General features: G+C 29.1%; 1 protein-coding gene across 1 annotated transcript in view; it reads left to right on the top strand.

Annotated features, from left to right (window-relative positions):
* The window catches only part of LOC112603583, a 71,648-nt gene that overhangs the window by 40,007 nt on the left and 10,455 nt on the right, over window positions 1–21,186 (top strand). Inside the window, exon 2 of the mRNA XM_025352231.1 lies at window positions 9,064–9,167. Coding sequence (XP_025208016.1) covers window positions 9,064–9,167 — 104 coding nt within the window. The remainder of the gene's footprint in view (window positions 1–9,063; window positions 9,168–21,186) is intronic.

Here is a 21,186-nt window from a genome sequence, read left to right as displayed (position 1 = left end):
CACCAGTTATGGGCCATATGGCCATAATACGTGCATTTTCAGTTGGCGTATACCTACAATAGACGAATTTTCTTTAAGGTATATGCATAAATCCAAAAATAGGGATCCGGGTATTCGTTGTAAACCCACGTATATCCCCCAATACACTACTGGCCATATCACTTGTTGCTGCAAAGCTATTTGAAGTGACGCGTACTATAATAATTGTGTTACAATTGTATTGCGTTTAGCTACAGTGACACGCGTCGTGATAAATTATATTAATAATAATATTATATCCGATTAGAATTGATAAAAAATATACTAGTTTATTTTTAGTCTGCTGATTTGTTTACTATGCAAACTCCCAACAGGTCATTGGAATCGAATGGAATCCGTGTGATTTTATATCGTATGATATCAGTCGCGGGAGTTAAAAAAATAATTTTTACTATTCTACTAAAAAATATGTTCTTACTATTCTACTAAAAAAATATTTTTATCGGTTTACTGACCCGAAGACAACATCCGATATCATAATAAAGCGTATATTTTATATTTTTATAATGTACTACTTTTATGTGCGTAGTCGTATACCTTTTACTAGTATACTATGACTATTATGTATAATTGCACTATATTTTATAATAAGATGTATTACCTACATATCTATTGCACAACATAAGCTTTTGACTATATTAAAAAAATATTGATATAACTTTCATGCATGAAAAAATTTTTTAATGTTCGATTCGGGTTTCTTTTATTTAAACTTGAATAATTTGGTTTGGTTTGAGTTCATAAAATTTAAAAACGATTTGGTTCATCCTTAAAAATTAGGGTTCTTAACATGACTACAGTATATTAAACATATAATATTAGAATATTACCCGAGTAATAATTAAAATTCATATACGGTTTACAAATTATTTATAAAACAGTGATGCTGCACTGCATTCAAATTTTGTTCCAAACACGGTCTAAACAATAATTTGTATACTTACTAAATTTAACATGGACTACACTAAGTTCCATAAAAATGCAAATTCAGTGTTGGGATGGTTGTAAGATTAATTTATTATCGATTTTGCTAAAGTTTCAATTCAGTATTGAGACGGTTGTACGGCTTATTTATTGATGGTTTCACAAAAGTTAAAATGTAGTAACCAGAATTCGTTCAATTAACAATAGCGTGTTGTTTTTTTTTTTTGAGGGGGGGGGGGCAAGGATGTGTACTCGACCCATTAAATTTTTATCTATAATTGGCCCAGGTACTAGCCGATTGTATCAACTAAATTATGCAACCTTTATTCAATACATCATCGTGCATCCAAATAAACTTATAAATATATCTATATTAATAACCGATGATTACACAGTGGGCAGTGGTTGATCAATCAGTTGTCGTGGTAGCGATCTCTACTCAAGCGACTATCGTATATATTACATATTATACAACGATAAGTAATCATACAACACTATATCGCGGGTTTGGTTTATTTTTCTTGTTATTTTTTTTTTCATTGATTTATTTTTTCATTGACCCACTGAAATTTCCTATTCGTCATTGTCTTATTATAGTCTGTGAATCGAGTTAAAAAGTAATACGTTATTATTTATTATGACGTTACGCACGGGTAGGTAAACGCGAACCTACAATACCTATCAATAAATATGGGTATAGTTAAGTACGCACGGAGACGATTCCGCTGCCAGCGCCACTGCGACGGTTCGCCGTGCGCCTAATTGAAACGATCTGAACGTCACGCGCCATAAACTTCGTTTATTACTTAAATCATTATTATTGTAATATCTTTTACCGGGGGAACCGTTGTATAATGGGCAAACGCGCCGCGGTTGGTCGTCGCACGGGTAACAAACGATTGACCATATAAACGTCGTTAATTAATTGATATCCCACTGGCGTACGTCTCCGTGTGCCGCAGTTGTTGTCGCGACTCGGCCCCAGTGCGGTTCACCACCCCCCTAAATGTAGATACTGTGCGGCTGCGGCATAATCATATGACTGCGGTACACGATCATAAAGATATATAGGTAATATGTAAAAATAATATTAGTGACCAGCCAATCCAAGTGTACCTATTATACAGGGTGTGACTTGAAGGGATTTGATCTGGGATACGTATATACTCCTGTCAGGTTGCTTAACGTTGTGTTCCCATGTATATAGGCGATTGCGGGAACCAAGTTTTCTGAACCTCTTTCGGCATTCGAATACCGATAGCTCGTCAATTCAAAACCGCACTGCATAATAATATAACGTTTATACGTACAAATAAATCTGCATACGAAGTAGACGCTTGCAGATAGATATCATTAATTTTATTTCTAAAATATCTACTGCTATAGAGCAAAATTTGTAATCAATTTATTTCGATTTATAATAGCGAATCCTTATAGTAATAATTTTCAAAAAATAATAGTTTGAAAACAAATCATCAGCAAATGTGGTGTACTGGTGAGACACCCTGTACCATCAAGTCCTGAGTACAATATAAACGGGTTACAGCGGGGTACGTTTGCGTGTCCACGCGCCGACCGGTGGAAAACAACTTGATATAAACGCGTATACTCCGTGTATAATAACAATAATGATAATAATAATATAATATGGACATAATTTTATTGCCGGTGTGATATATTGCATGTACGCGCGTATAATATAAATTAATTATCGACGATTTATTAACGCGACTGTATAGACGTTTTTTTTCTCCCTTTCCTATACGTGTGGGGTGGCCCGATCGACTACACTGTGTATACTTTCTCGTCATACTGACATAATATTAAACCTAATAATATTCGAGCCTCGTGGACCGTGTTAAACGAATCCGCGTACTTAATAGCATATTAATATTATTGTATATTACTATATATATACTACTATACATCATACGCGTGAGAGTGATATATAGGGTTAGCCACATCGATTAGAAGACGAACCGAAGGCGTTTCGTTATTTACTATTTCTGAACGTAACGCTGTTGTCACGATCAAATCTCATTAGCTACAGATGATCGAAGATTTCTGATCGGAGAAACGTTGGGATTACTATATACTAAGCCTCGTTAATATTCTTCCCGCCCACGAATCTTGCGCGGTAGGCATACGTAATAGAAAAGCGGGCTGTAATGGTGTTACAGATTCTTTTTAATTCGAACTGTTGTTTATAGTCTATATATCATACGTAGTATAACAATACAACACATTATAATATATCGTTTACAGTTCAAATACGATATTAGTCTTGGGGTTTTATATTTCGAAAATTTCACTACAAAGTCATATTTTTTGTTCCGCACCAGTCCCAAACAGTTTTTGGGAATATATTGGACGTTTTCAGAGAAAAATTTATAACGTCTAGTGTTTTTTTGGCACTACAGACTATAAATATTATGAATTATGATATGCTAACGGTAGTCAGCAATAAAAGTCTCCCGATCTACATTATCATATAGGCGTGCATTTACTGCACATGACTAGGACTGATCAAAACATAATATAAGAGTCATCTATCTTATAGATTGTAAATTTAATAATTTTTATTAAAAATTTATAGCCACGCGGCAAATAATATTTCAACAATTAAATTATAAATCAAAAAGAACATTTTATTTTATGATTCGACAAACAATCATAATCCACAAATCAAGTATAAAATAATTTTTAAAGTGTTGTGTTAAGATTATTTAGTACCTAGGTATATAATTGAAATTTGAAATTAATATTGAAATAAACGATTAAGGTCCAATAGTTGTCAATAACATTGGACCAATGAGTTAGTGGAGTGTTTATAACTAAATGGTCCTGAGAATCGTTTGTGTGAAAAATAAATGGGCGGGTAAAAATGGTCACTGCACCTGCTATAAAACTGCGCATGCCTATACGTGCATTGTATAATGATAAATAAAGTGTAAGAACTAAAAAAATATTTTTGACCGTTGATGGCCCGGTAAAAATATTAATTTGACCGATCATTATTATAGATAAGATATTGAATAATATTCAAATGTACGAGTAATAAAATATAAAAGAAGATTATAACATTGTACAATAATTCTTTTTCAAAATTAATGATTGACCATGTTAAATTCAATGACGACTCTTAAGCGGTATTTGTGAGTGGATACCGCACTTGGTGTGATCAGCTAGTTTGCAATTTTTTCAACTGGGAATGACGTCGTGTGAATTATTGAGTATTTAAGAAGGAAAGTTACTGATATCTTGTTCTTATATTTAATGTATTAAACGGCATTATTGATTACTTAGAATGACTTTCAATGATTGGTTTTAATATAACTAATCACTTTACCTACAAGATTAATTAATCTACTCCACGTTCCATTTTACAATAATTATTACTTTAGTTCCGCATCTTTTACCCTAGATTTCTTTCGTTGTAACGAATCAGGTAGCAAACTTTATTGATTTTTTTCTATATCAAGAATTTTTCTCAAGCGCAATGTATGTTTAGGTTAAGATTTTGTTATCGACTGTTAACTATTATACATTTTTTTCCTATTTATATTTATATTTATGTTTACCAACATATTTTTGTTTTATGAAAATCTTCAAAATTGTTTTATAATTTTTATCAGATTAAACCTAAATAAAATATATATAATACTTTTTTTGCACCAAAGGATCTTAAATTTTTCATAAAATAATAATAATAATAGTAATGATAATAATAATAATAATAATAATAATAATATTAATAATAATAATGATAATAATAATAATAATAATAATACTTTAGCCAAAAACTTTATTTGATCTTTAAATAACTTTTGTCGGTATAAATCTTAAAATAGTCTACTTTTCCTTAATGATAGATTCACATGAATTGCTTGAATCAATATGTTTTGTTTACATAACGTTAAATTCAAACCTCTCTATCATAAGGATCATATTCATGACTACTTTTATTATTTTTATGTATTAACTATATATAACTTATAAGTTATAAGTTTAACTTATTTTTTAGAATTTATTGTTTATACATTTATTCGAATGAATACTAAGAATCTGACATCAGTTTATCTTAAATCTCCATTTTTTTCGGTTTATCATAAAATAATTTGGTTATAACGAGTAATTGAATGATTTATTTTATAATCTTAGTTATGTGTTCATTGTACATAGCATCAATAATAGTTGTAAGATATAGTATAGCGTTGTATTCTAAAATAGAGTAAAATGTTTGAATACTGAAAAATGTCCCTATAAAGTATAAATTAAGAAATGTTTAACTTAAAACGATTGTTTATAAAGCCCGATACAAATGGAAAATAATGCGCGTGAATAAATTAAAGCTATAGGTCATAGGAGGATGAATCGTAAAATATTACAATATAAAAATTCGATTATTAGATATAAAAATAAACGTAAATACAAAGTTAATACTTTTACCTTTAAACTTGTTAATAAGTCAATTCACTCTAGTATATTAAAGCTAAAATTGACTCTGCCGTACAAAAACTTACCATGCTGTACATTTGTAAGACTAAGGCCACACATACGGGTGCGTGGTATTCTCTTAAATAGAAGTAGGTGAGGTGGAGTACCATATAGAGGTATATATTATTCAACTTGAAACGTAACGTTTTAGTAATTAAATATAAAAACGTTTTTATCTACTCTAAAAAAAAATAATTTAATGTATCTAATGGTATTGTAACTTGTTTTCTTTGAGATAAAACATTTTGTTTCTAGTTTAAACGGAAGAATTTTATTAATGCTCTTTATTTTCATGTTTATATCATTTATTTGTAAAATACTTAACTAGCTCACGGGATATCAAGATTAGCTGTTCTCTGAAAATCTTTTTTTCTACTTATCGGGCAAATTGTTAATAAAACCTTACACAACATAGCACTTTCATTACAAAAAAATAAATAGTTGTTGGTGGGATTTTCTACGTTTTCTTCACGAAAACCTTAAGGACTTTCGTAGTACCTACTTATATAAATGTATATTGTCAACAGTTAACGATGACGAGTTTAACAAATGTCTACGCACGCGCGCGCGCGTGTGAATGTGTGTGAGAGAAAACGCCACAGCGTGCGTGTAAGATATGTGTGCGGTACTTTTAAAATGAAAATTGTATCATTATATAGTATGTTTAGCCTGAAAAAAGCATACTTTAGAATCATTAGTCATAATTAATATTTTTGATCGGATTTCAACGGATTACCCTTATGTAGAACGTGATAATACGATAGTATACCTGTTATTCGTTTAAATTTTCGAATGCTACCATTTACTCACGCATACCATGGCATATTATACTACATAAATGCTATTATATTCCTATACGATGTGTACGTAACTCTATTGTGTGCGGAATTCACATCGTCGGGAAAGCGTCGCTTAAAGTCGTTATGACCGGAAATTTTTCAAATAAGGGGAGAACATAACATTATAATAAATGGACGTCGTCGTCTCAACTCATCGGGCGTATTGTGTGGAAATGAAAAACGCGCTGCATTATACTCTCACACACACACACACACACACATACACATACGATAGGCATACATACACGCATACACAGCGTTACTTGTCGACGGTATAATATTATTATGTATACCCATCTTATTCTTATATATTACGTGCTTTGATATAATATATAAATCCGTTGGTTTACGAAGAAGCGATTCCGACCGCCGCACTATAAGTAAACGCATCTATCGGGATAAAGGTCATAAAACGATATAGGTGCACGAACACAATGCATCCGGCAATTTCACTTTTTGGACGCCTTTATGGTTTCCTATTATCTTTCTTGAAAGCCCGTGTAATTCGGTCGTAATCGTAAAATACTCTCGTGGGGTGATATACGTATTAATAATATAAAAAAAATAAAAACTAAATAAACACGCGTTTTTGTTCGCGGTGACGGGACATACACATAAAGTTTGTTTTCGGATATAAAAATTGAAGCTGCATCGTGTATGGCGTACATTTATAATAATATGTGTGTCTTTTTAATCACGGTCAGTGTTTGGTGTGTGGCGGTGCTGGTCCCTATCTACATAATATAATAGCTGGTGTCAATTTGAGTATAAAATTCCTGAATCCCACTCGAGATCGGAACAATACTTTGGGGTTTAGATAAGGATAAGTGTTTTATTATTTTCCCTTTAAATTCAAATTTGTGTTAATGAGCTTAGGAGTCACATATAAATATGTTCTTGTATACATACCATAATACATATATTATATACGTACTGACGAACCGGTTGCCGCACGGGAACCTTATGGCACTGTTTTTCTGACCGGCAACTATATATAATAATATTATATGCATTTAATATTCTAATCGATTTCGAACAGGCGCCTCCTTTTTTTCCCCGACAGTTATTATTCTTATGAGTCGGATGCTTTAAATGCAACCGTCAACCGCCCCCCTGCTATAATATACATTTTCGATTACATCTATGATCATAAAAATAATAATAATATTATTATTACTATATTATGTTTATATGGATCGTCGTTAGAAACTTATATAATAACAATAATAATAATAACTATTTAACTCGTTAGCCTTAACACGATCTCCTCTTTATTAATGTACTAATTTACGTATAGTGAAATATGTTTATGAGGTTCGGGCCAGTGAAAAAACCATTTTGCTGTCTAATATCAGGTTTTAAAAACTGCAACATTACATAAAACTATTGAAGGGACTCTCATTTGGTCACATAACGTTTACGATAATCTCAATTATTATGTATTTATTTTAATTTTTTCTTTTTTTTTTTTTTACAAACTGACGGCAAAACGAGTGGAATATGTTTTCATGTCGTACACATAGCTAGGTTATGGGTACATTTATTGTTAAATTTTATTATGTTAAAATAATTTATATATTATGATCTTGAGTTAATTCGCTTTAAGCTGCCACGAGCTCTTATACACATATTATCTATAAATATAATATGTACAATGTTACAATGTTGTTTTTAACTCTCTGTCATTCATTGTAAAAAAAATAAATATTTTCCATGAATCATTAAAAAGCTTAAAATATGTCCTCCATAAAGAAATATATATTATTATATTTTGACTTAAATATTTATACGTATAGAAGTGCATAGGTACATTTTAGCATTATAATCTATGATATTATAGCTAATGGAATGGCATAAACGTCACGGATTCAAGATATAACTTACTTATTACTGTTGTATTATATATATATTTTATTATATTCTTTAGTTTAAACGACAAAAAGTATGGATTTTCAGAATAATATACTATCGATTTATCAGCACACTAACAATTATTATTTAGAAAATACTCATTATGTGAGTTTAATACTCTTTTCTATTTATTAATTTATGGCATAAACATTTAATTAATCCTATCATATGCTATTAACGATTTAAAATCGATGGGATTATATTGTATTTACTGCGGATTATTACACGGCATTATCGTGATGTTGATGACTATCAAGATGCAATCAAAATATAAAAATATGTTGTATACTACTTTATCACAATATAGATGTCTATTGATAGTAATTCTGTTCTATCAAAAACGATAACGAAAAAATAAAACACTGTGTATACAACTATTTTATACGCCTTTAATTAGGTATACACAAGTAACTCGAATTTAAGTACCTATTATACGTGATGTATTGAAATTTTGATAAAACTTAAATATTATAGGCAAGATCGTCGAAAATTAATACGCATATATATATGCGTTTAATGGCGCCACACTATTATATGATTGTTATTATAAAGCATGTATATCACCGCACTTTAATCGTCATTCTATATAATCGCTATAACAATTTTTACAACGTTATAAAATCTTTATGCCAAAACTTTTTATTTAACAATGGAACGTGTCATAGTATACAAATAAGTGTGAGCCAAGGCTCCAGGTGGTTTATATAATATAATATGTACGCACTATTTAATAGTGACTACAATATGATATAATACACGTTTTCTCTACCAAAATATATTATCATACTTGTATCTTGCATACGTGCTTAGACCTATGAATTTATGAACATTTTCATCTGTTTTTTTTTTTCAGTTATCCTGCAAAGAACTTCGGTGAACATGGGGCAGCTAAACATCCAAGGCGTAGCAACTTGTATGTACTTGTGCATGGACGCATGCGGCTTACTTTATGGCTCGGTAAGACAATCACGCATATTATAGAAAATTATTATATTTGTATTGTTATGATAAAATTTTTCATAGTACCTATGATAATATCAAAACACGACTTCGATTTAAACAGTGACGCAATCGCGTCATGTTGTACCTATATGTGCATGTGCATCTATTTAATATAATACAATATAGAAACTTAAATATTTAAAAACAAAAAAGACGATCGTGGTTCGTAATAATGCGTTCGTTTATCGAACTATCGTTTTTTTTTTTTCGTTATAATTAACGATGATAAAGCGATATAATATTATAATATAAGTAACAGGCATGATATCACAACGCCGCGGTACAATCCGATCACGCGTGTGCGTGTTTTCTATACAATATCTTATCGAGCAGCTTTACAACCTACTTGTGACAATTAGGTATGTTCTCTATACTATACTATACTATAGTCGCATCATTGCCTGTAGCAGTGATTTTTTTCTCATATAAAACACCATATTATTATAGTTAAGCACACATTGTAAATACAATGTACATCGTACTTGTAGGTCGTACACGTACTGCAACGTGCCTGCAAGTGATGCAACGTTTTATTTATATAATATTTTGTATATTGCAGAATATAGTTTGGATATACATTTTGTGATAATGTAGTGTCGGTTTAAATCGATTCAAGTATAATGCATAATATGTGATTTTTAAAGCCTCTGAGGTATTAAGAACTTTACACGGCTATAGGCAGGTTATCTATAGTAGGTATCTTAGATTCGATCGACTTTGATGATGTTTTTGATTGTAATCTCGCTTTTTTTTTGGTGTTGCGTAAAAAAAAAAGCACCTTTAACAAGATTTATGTATACACAATTTATACAATTTATACAGTGTGTTAGACACAATGTAGCATATTATTTTCAACAATATCGACGCGTGTACCTATACTTTTGTGTGGGTCTTTACACATATATACATAGATATACGTAAATAGAAAGAGATCCATTCTTAATGTGTTATGTTTAGCGAAAATATGCATGTATGACAGTGATTTAACCTATACCGTACACAAAATATGTGTATTTTGTATCTAGTTTATCTTAGCGAACAGTTGTATAACTTCGTTTCGAATGAAAATCGTTATAAATCAAACACAAGAAACATAACGTGTTCAAAAATGTATAATTTGCATTCTGGTTGGGTATATTGGGATACACGTCTTAGAAAAAAAAATTATATTTGACAGCACGCAACTAGTATATGTATAGAACGTGGTATTTTGACAGATTAAATGTTTCGGAGTTTTTTTTTTTTTTTGTTTATAATATGTTTAATAATTTTATGAAGTTTAAAAAAAATTAGTAAGAGGTACATTAAAAATAATAATAATAATTTTAACACCTACATTAGGTATATTTTAAAATTCGATCGGTATTCCTACATACATATTAAAATTATTTATAACTCATAAGTCATAATATATTTCCAATACCTAAAAGTATCAGAATGTATCATGGCTATTAAAGTTGTATAAAATATTAAACATTTTAATTTATGAACGCGTTAATGTAATATCTTATCATCGTTTCCCTTGTTATATATACATACTCGTATATACTGTATTATGTGTATATTGTTTACGAGTGTAAATTAATGTCAATAGTTGCATTTAATTTTAAATTGATTGGAATTTTTTTTTTTGCAACTTCTCGATGGCAAATCAATGGTTAACAGTATCCCGACTGCTCGTTGTTGGTAGTTTTAGTTTAATTTAATTTAAATATTTCAATGAACTATAATAGATTGATTTATCGACCATAATATATAGTGTGCGAAGAAGAAATTATAATATTTACCTGTTGGAATTTAGAGTATGTATTGAAAAAATAATATATATATATATATATATATATTTAAGCTGGCTTTAATAAGATTACGGTTAAAATATTCGGGCATTTATTATAATAAGAATATAAGATATTAGGTACCTATATGATATGTACGATTTATAATTTGTTCGTGTAATTTGAAATTAATATGAGAATAATATGGCATAAAATAATCGTTTTTGGTTAATATGAAAATCTATAATTTACGCATAGAATTAACTATGTAAGAATAATATAGGTATATACTATATGAGTATTATTAGAATATTTGATAAATATTTACCATGCGTGTTACCTGCATTATTTTGAAACTCAGTTCAGTAAATTATTATTATTATTTGCTCAAAATTATTGGTTATTAGTTATTACACGTTATTATTTGTGTGCGTCTAATAATTGCGTCGAAATCACGACGGTGCCGCAGCGGTACATACCTATAACAATCGTAAGAAGTATAACTCATGTGTTGTCGCTCGATATCGATATAGGTAGTATATACTATATAGCTATATTATCGATATTATTCACTATTCATAATAACCGTTTCGGGAGTGGGACATTTTCTCTGTCGGATTCCAATTCAAGAGATTAATCGATTATTCGATTAATCATTTAAAAGGATTTTGGTTTTGTTTTACTTTCTAATGATTTATAAATCTTAGCCTATAGCTAACCAACGATTGCGTAGGTACAAAAACAGCGGTATTGCGTTGAAATACAGATACATATGAAGTTCTAACAATATCAAATATTTTTTCCTGTATTATTTTAAACAAAATAGTAATAATATCATGATAGTACATTATTAATACTAGGTACTTATTCGCATGAAGATGTTCAAAAAACAATTTTATTTTCGAGCGCGATCAAGTTACACATAAATTATTAAAAGAAACCTTTACGACATAACGTGTCCCTCACTCGCCCGCGCCTTAAAATAATAATAATAATAAAAAAATCGCTTTCTTTTTAATTATTTTTAACTCATCCGTCACACTGTACACCCATACTTTGTTGCATAATTTAATTGGGAACAGTTAATCCAAGTCGGGTTATAACTTATAACACAATCAATGGGTTAACATCGCACGCGTTTGTATACATATGTATACACGTGTGTGCTCGTATGCACCGGAGCAAGTGGTGACTGATGCTGCGGCCAATCATTGTTATAATTAGTGATACGCGTACGGACGTTGAACTCGGCGAAACAATAATACGAATCACATACGAAACCGATGTCGCGGTCGTCTCGGATTCGCCAAACGGAATTTGTGGAAACGCTTCCTGTACGTTGTGCAACGTTTATATAATACATGTGACATGTTATACTATCATAGTGTTTTAGCTGTGTTGTTTATAATATTATAATAAACGAACAACACTTGTGCCACGCGTATCGTTTATAATAGCACACACGTATTATATGTAAAGCACACATCAAACATAATGTCCGTTAACACGCGCTATTCCGATAGACCTCAAAAAACTACATTGTGAATATTATTTTCTTTACTGTGTATAATGTATAGTATATACCCACACATGTATACCGAGTGTCCAGCGGTTTTGATTTTCATCGACTCCTCGCATAGGTACATCCCGATCGGCGATACACCACTACTTTTACTTCAGCGCCGTTTTTACTTCGAGAGATTAAAATAATTTCATATCACGAATTCGTAACAGTCTGTATTATATTGCTCATTATCTATGTTTTTATCAAAATCATATTTTCCAAAAAAAAAATATTATTTTAATATGCAAAATAAAACACGGCCATTGACACGTAGACAAACAAGACGTTACACCCTGTAAAAAAGAACGTAATAGACGTAAGTTTTTATTTTTTTGTCTGCATTTCACTCGTCGTTCTCTGATCACATTCCGACTGTATCGTAATGATATCACGTTATATGCTCGGTTGACATAAAACGCCGCTTTTATATGCATAAAATAAACGCATACCTATCAATGAATTTGGTTTGTAAAGTAATCACGTAGCGTGCGTAATCTTCCTATTATATTATAATATAAGTCTATATCATGGGTATAGGAATTATATCTTCTATGATGCTGCGTGGTCACCCGTACGCGTATATGAGGTGATTTACCAATCATGCCAACCCCCTTTTTTCTTTAATAATGCAGTTATTCAAAATCCTATTTTTGGAATTTTTAAATATACCCAGTGAATGACCATATTCTTGAATTCGTGAACATTTTTTTACGACTCATAAAGTTTCTGTAGAGATACAAATTTCTATTTTTCAAATGAAAAGGCTCCACATTATTTCTATTGTAAATTATTCAGTGAGTAATTTTTTTAAAAATGCAGACGTGTCAAAATTAAAAATCAAACGAACAATTTTTGAGTTTTTACGTATTATAAGAATAATAGAACCAAGATAATGGGTTTAGAAGTTATAGGTCTATATTGAGTTTAACTTTTAGTAATCAATATTAATCTATCGACATTAATAATTTTTTTTTTTTTTTTATTGTTCTATTATAATTACAAAATATTACATCTATTTAATGTTTTTGTAAAACCATTTTTAAAAGTTATTATACTTGGTACACATCAACATTTCCAAAATAAATATTCATTAAATAATTTAAAATTAAAAGAGGGGTTTACATAAGAATAACAGAAGTTTGTATCAACACAGGATATTCTTTAAGTAGTATAAACAAATCTAAGTGCTTGAAAATAATATGGTATTTAAGTATATTTAAAAATCTCGTAAATCAGAATTTGAATAAATTTATCGTTTAATGTAAAATAGGGGTGAGCATGTTAAGTGAATCATCCTGTATACTATAAAATAATAATAACGTACTCATAGCAGGTCCACGTGCTTGTTTTACATCGTATCATTTGTATATAATAAAATGGATGTATGTAATATGTACAATAATTGTGACACACCATGCACAGCTATGATTGTGCTATTTATTATTATAATCACTGTTTTTTTTTTCTAATAAAAATTAAAAACACGTAATCAAATTAATTTTTCCAAGACGTACCTCTTCACTGTTTATCAAATATAATATTATGTAGTTAAGTACCGATTCAATTTTTCTAAGTGGTTCCATTTTCATAGTACCTAATACCTCCTAATATTGGTAGATTATATTACATTGTACGTAATGTGTAGTAATAATTTGTCTTCGTTAGTTTGCAGGTTCAAGAAAAAATGTTTTAATAAGATTTATTTTAAAATAATTTACCACGAGTTTCAATAATAATAGTATAATAATAATAAAAAAAAAAAAAAAACACACACACACATACATGAATACGTGTTTAAAATGTTTAAAAAAAACTAGTTTTACCTAAATTACGGGGACGTCCGTTTACACTTTTCGCTAGTTAGTAACACTTGGCCATCATAATTCGGCTACATTATAATATTATAGTGCTTAAAACAGCAATCGACGCTATTATGTGTGGTGAAGGGCACACATATATAGGTATATAATAATACCTATGAGCATGAATCTAATGTATATGATATCACATAGTATAGTAGAACGATAACATAATATTATGTCTGAACAAGTTGTGGAAATTCGATACTATTACATTATATCCGTTGGTAAAAATGAAATCAATTTGCTAAAATTAAGTAAATAGATAATACAAAGAGCAAGTCGGCTTTCCGAGCACATAATTATTATTCGCTCTATCGTTTAATCTTGATCGCGCGTCGGTAGTAAAATGCAAGAATATATTGTTGTCCGGTCGGCCGATTTGTATGTATATGGGAGGACGTCAATTATTTCTCACGTCTTTATTACACATCTAGAATATTACCTAAACCACTCGGTGATTTACATCCTATCGTTTTCGTCGTATCTTTTAGCGTCTCCGCCAGATTAATAATTACAAATAATATTATACAACACATATATGAGAAGTCATGTCCTACTACTTAGTACTTATCCTGAATTATAACTGCGCAATGTCGAAATAGTTTAAACGGACTTTTTTCTATTGAAAAGTTTTACTCATAATACTTATTGAAAGAAGCTGTACATTTGAGTACTCTGTACGAGTTTAGCTTATATCTATATATTACTTCGTGTTTTCAATCGTGTGTATCATATCCTTTTAATTCCTTCCATATTTTTCCTTTGTGGAGCAATGATGTTTTCTGTTGAAATATTTGAACACGTAATCTAATCATTTTATCTGTAATCAGAATATCGTTGTTCTTTTTTATTATAAATCAACTATTACATTTTTAAAACAGACAACATGAATTATTATTTGTAGTGATAAATATCGAATATTAATTTGGTCAAAACTCAAGAGATATACTATTGCTTGACGAATAAATCGATTCTTTTTTATGTCCTATAATTAAAGTAGTATATCACGTGTTATTAGATATTTTTACGATTATTACAAATAAGTTACAAGAAATATATATGTTTTTTTACAGAAATAAATCTAACCATTTATTGATTGATTCGCGCATGTTTTGTAGAAATAGAAAACCTATGTTAATAAAAAGAGAAACTTTAAAGTAATATTCCATGTGTGCTGTATGCCCCAATACAAGAAGTAGTTTGGAGAGTAGATCATGAACTCTTTATATAGATTTGAATATTAGAATAGTGTAGTAACTGTAAAATATAAGTATATGCAAAGAGCATTAAAGCGGCACCCCATTGAAAAATAGAAAAACAATAAGTATGATAAAATGATTGCTTTAAGTCCATGAGTACCTACGTATTACTTTAACTGTATTAATAAATAATAATAATTTTATTATTCGTCATCGTCAACGTGGCGTATTAAGGACATATTGTTATAAGTTATAACTTTAGCTTAAACTCGATCGTGTCATATCTTAAACGTATTCAATGAAATGGAATATTATAATATGAAATAAATTAAATAAATACATTGAATTTATTGTTTGTACGTGCTTATTAGTTATTTCTGTCCTGTGTTAGATTTTATAATTTTTAAGCTGAATGCATATTAATAACGCTATAACGCTGAAGCATTCCTTTTTTAGAGATGCTTCTCGTGATGACTGCAGTCTCTGTACACTAATATATCGTATGTATTTTTCATTCCTAAATTTATATTGTCTTCGTATTGTTCCCAGATAGTCAATCGGAACTCCGGTGGGCGGGCGGACCCGATCAAAGGCATATAAACCATCCGACCCTATAGGTCTAAATTAAAACGTTTAAAAATCCTGTTGTCCCCGTCCATTCTATTCCTCTCGTCCTCATCCCTAACAAAAATCGTGTTCGTACGCGCGCGCGTGTATGCGTGTGTGTAGCGCCTAATTGAGAGGCTTAGAGTATTATAGTACTAGTATTTATTGCCACCTACAAATATACGGTTCGGTAAAAGCGTACGTTTAACCATAATTTTTACCACCTTGACAGTTATAGGGTGTGCCGACCAAATTAACCGGTATCATATGCATTCGATGTCCGACAGAGTGTTGTTTACGGTTTTTCTTCTCCCTCGAAAAAAAAAAATAAAATAAAATAAAACGTACAACAAAAAACAAAATGTGTATAAATATTGTCCGGAGGGTTTTTATTTTTTATTTATTATGTATATAGTTTTTTTTTTTTTTGTTTGTTAAACAAACAGAGTCTTTCACACCAATTTATTACCGCAACAAAAAGAACACGCCGCGGTGGTCGGTGTTTTGTGTTTATATACTTTATCGTTTTCATCCCCCGTGATAATATTTCAGGGAGTTAAAAGTAATTTCTTATGTCAACCATTTGTGTCTGCATCTACTGCTGCTGTGAGGTAAAATCGGCGTTTGGCGGCTTCTAGATGCAATTTACCATAATACCATTTAATATGAAAAGACCGTCAAAGTGTACAAAACGCAAGACAAATTCCGTGATAAGCAATATACACTCAAACCTACGACTTACCTAAAATCATAATCCATAGTGTTCAAATATTATTGAAAATAACCACGCGTGAATTTAAAGCATAACAACGAAGAAACGGTGGCAATATATTTTAACCTCGTTCGACTAAGTCTTCTAATGTACTTATTCTATTTCGTATAATGGTTGAAGAAAAATTAAAATTATAATATAATGTTGATCAAAGTTGGAGTATTTGACGCTAGTTTGCATTAAAAAAATAAATAATTGTCGATAAGCAGAATCGTATTTAACTCAAAACTGATACAACAGGCATTTTTTGGAAATAATTTCTGATAATTTGATTAAGGGCGAATCTGAAAATTTTCAAATTTTGTAGATTGATGTATTTAACTTTTTAAACAGTTTTTGAATTAAAATAGCCACGTGGATACTTAATATCTATAATATTATTTCATTATTAAAAAATAAAATAGTGATGCTATTGAAATTTGCAATAGTGTATAGTAAATATAATTTAGCTACAATCGAATACGTTGTTATATCTATTATTTTAGTAAAACATAATGATACGTAATATACAATATACTTTACTTACCTAGATAATACAATTGAATGAAAAAATTGTTTTAATCATACCTAAATGATATTTTTATATACTAAAACTTTTACCTAGAATAATACCTTTTTTAACATATTATTATACCCAACAAAAATGGTAAGTAATAAAAATATTTAATCGCCTTGAAAAAATATTTAATTGTACCTAAATAGTATACTAAGTCAAAAGTTGTGTCTTTTAAATAAATTTCTTCATGAAAAAATATCTATACGTATCATTTTAAATTCATCTTTAAGAATAATTATACGTACGTAAATCTATACTATAATACACTGAAAAAGGTTTATAACATGTTCGAAAAAAACTTATCGTATATTTGGGTAGGTACTTCATTACGTCATTTCAATAATACTATACAAAGTAATAACTAAAAAACATCTTTTGTGGTATTTTACACAATGAATAATGATTTATAAGAAAAAAACGGTATATTCTATAAATTATATGATATTTTAACATATGTACAACTCACTTACTATAAAGTACCTATTTACATTTTATTTGACTATCATAAAAAATACTGTTTTTGTTACACTTATTAAGGTTTATAAAAGTATATATGTTGTACGTACCTAAATGTATTATGGTTAATACGAATTAGCATAAAATGAGTATAAAACAGTATGATGACATAGCATATTTATCACTATAGATCTATGTACTGATATTATTATTATTATATACTTTCTTAAAGTAAAAATTATTGTCTACTACTCATGAATTTTTATTTTAATCGGCAATATACTGTTTAACTCACCCTCTTTCAACCGCTTTCGCGTTACTTTGTGAGAGCAATATATTACTTTTAGAATCACTACCTAATCGAGTTCCATCAACAAGAATTCCTCCGCAACTTTGGTCAACGGTGAATGAAATATAAAATATTATATTATAATGATAATAATATGTACATTTTTATTTTTTATTTAATTTAATTTTTGAATTATTGTATTAATTTATTAGATAGTTAGTACCTATGTCCAAATAAAATTTTGATAATTTATTATTATAATGGTACAGAGTTCATGGTACCTTCAAATAACTAGTAATGCAACTATTGAGCTATGCAATTAACACCCCAAGTTATGACAACTCTAAATTAATTAGAAATTGATTTGTTCGTCTCACTAAAATTATTTTTATACTACTTAATTTATTATATATTTTTTTACTTCGTAACTCATAACTAAATTTAGTTATTGTTTTATACCTATTATTTTATTGTATTCATTATTAATATTTATTATTTATTCTTTCAAACGATTGCTGATATTAATTATAACGTTATTGTAACTAGACCATTTTCGTTTAAAATAAAAATTAATAAAGTAGATATTAAAGTTCTAAGAATATTATTAATATTGTAGTATTGTAGTATTTCTAAAATATCAATTTATAGACGGCCCACAATACAATTTACACTTCAACATTTTTTTAACAATGGTCAATTGTGTTCTACTGTATATACAATATTTATTTATATTCACACAAACATTTGTATCAATATGAAAATGAAATAATCTAACCTACAGACCATATTTTACATGTTGTTATAAATTATTTATTATTATATACAAGAAATACTCACAATATTTTTTAATTTATAAAATAGATTTGATTAGTAATATTTGTTTTAAGATAATTTATAAAACATTTATTAATATTGAAATGTACTTAAATTTCTATATACTACTGAAATTAGTATCAAAAATCTCAGTGTTATGTTTTAAATCAGTGTTTCCAAACCTTTTTGCTATTATGGTCCACTATAAATTAGATCCTTCTTCTGCCTGCCAAGTAACACATAAAAACTATCTAGTTGTACAGTTATAAAACTGTTATAGCTTTTAGTATAATTATATAATTTAGTCTTTTTATCTTTTAATATGCTCGTAACCTTACAAAAAAAACGTCGTGACCCAAAATCGGAGATTTTTTGTGACAACGTTTATTATTACATATTATAATACTATACATTTATTAATACAAACATTACATATTTTTATATACAAATAGATACAAATAATTTCTGTTTCCAGTGTGATATATATATATATATATAAAAAATAATTACAGTAACAGATTAACTTCAGTAATATTATATAGACATATAAAAACTAATGCATAATATATACGTCTTTTTTTAACTTGCATAATTAAATAATAAATGATACAATTATTTATTATAAAATAATGTACTAATAACTTTTGTCATCGTATAATTGTTTGTTAATTTGAAAAACTTTACATCACAAATCAAAAAACTGCGAAAAATATGACCCGTAAGTAAATGCAATATTAACAAGAAAATAGGCGATATATGACATCATATACCCTCTACGGTTAAAAAGTGCTTATTGATAATTTATAGGTACATAGATCGCAATACCATAAAATTTAAACGATTATGAGCGTTAGGGGCAAACTTGCACCAACAATCAGAAGCGTTCACATTTATTATCAGAGTTTGTAAAAATCACCTTAATTCTTATCATCTTTTACAAAAATTATAATCTGTGATATTCTACTCAATTTAAAATGCTATTTATTTCAATAGCTATTGTAAATAGTAAAATAGCAGTGGAAAATACGTAACAGCTATTGATATTATATATAACTATAGATTTAGTGTTATTTATTATCTATGGTAAAACCAGCTGATTTAATTAATTACGGTAGTGTGAGGCCTATTCTTTTTATTTTAGATAGTACCTACTAGGTACTAGATATATTATAATATTGATGTTATTAAGATAAGACTTTAAAGACATTAATATTTTATTAAAGTTTAGGTATTCTATACTTTTAAAATTTACAAAAAAAGTAGTATTACTCATACAGGTGTTATACTTAATATAATCCACGATATCATACTTATACTTAAACTTAATATATTTATTCATCATAATGATATATAAATATATAATGTATAATAATATGGAAGAATTTGGAACCAGTAACACGGAAGAGTGTATGCAGTGTGATAAGCATATTTAACTTATAAAAGAACCTTAGAGCGACACTTAATTACTTGCAAATCTAAACAAAAAAATTGTCATTAATAAAAAAATGTTACTAAAGATGATAAGAAATGTGATTTTCACAAATCTAATAACAAATGTGAGTACTTCTGATTAGTAGCGCAAGTTAGCCCCCTGGGACGCTCGTAAACGATTCCACAATTAATTTTTAGTTAAACTATGGACTGCCGAGTATTTTCATTATCTCTTTGCGGACTCTTGACAGCGTAGTAGCTGTGCACGCAGGTACTACACAAGGACAAAAGGCACGGAAACCGACGAAGTCTTGTAAAATGACGCAACGACCTAAATCTCTGTGTACAATATATGCGAGGACATGTAAAATTATTATATTTCATTTTTGCGCGCGTGCGTCTAACTATCAATCGTTATTTTTTTACGATATATATTATATTATAGTATCACATATTATAGTTGTTCGTGTATGTGTGTATATAGAACTAAAAAAATATGAAGAGAGAGTAAAACTTAAGTATTTGTATATGTATATAAATATATGTAGAGAAAAAGACAGAGAACTGCCCAAATGATAATAGAAATACACTATGTAATAATTATTATCAAGTCTATATAAATCATAAAACTAGTAACATATTTTGGCGACG

The sequence above is a fragment of the Melanaphis sacchari genome, unplaced genomic scaffold (assembly GCF_002803265.2).
Source record: "Melanaphis sacchari strain LSU unplaced genomic scaffold, SCAv2.0 Contig10_pilon_pilon, whole genome shotgun sequence".
Lineage (NCBI taxonomy): Eukaryota > Metazoa > Arthropoda > Insecta > Hemiptera > Aphididae > Melanaphis > Melanaphis sacchari.
This window is presented reverse-complemented; position numbering and strand designations above follow the sequence as displayed.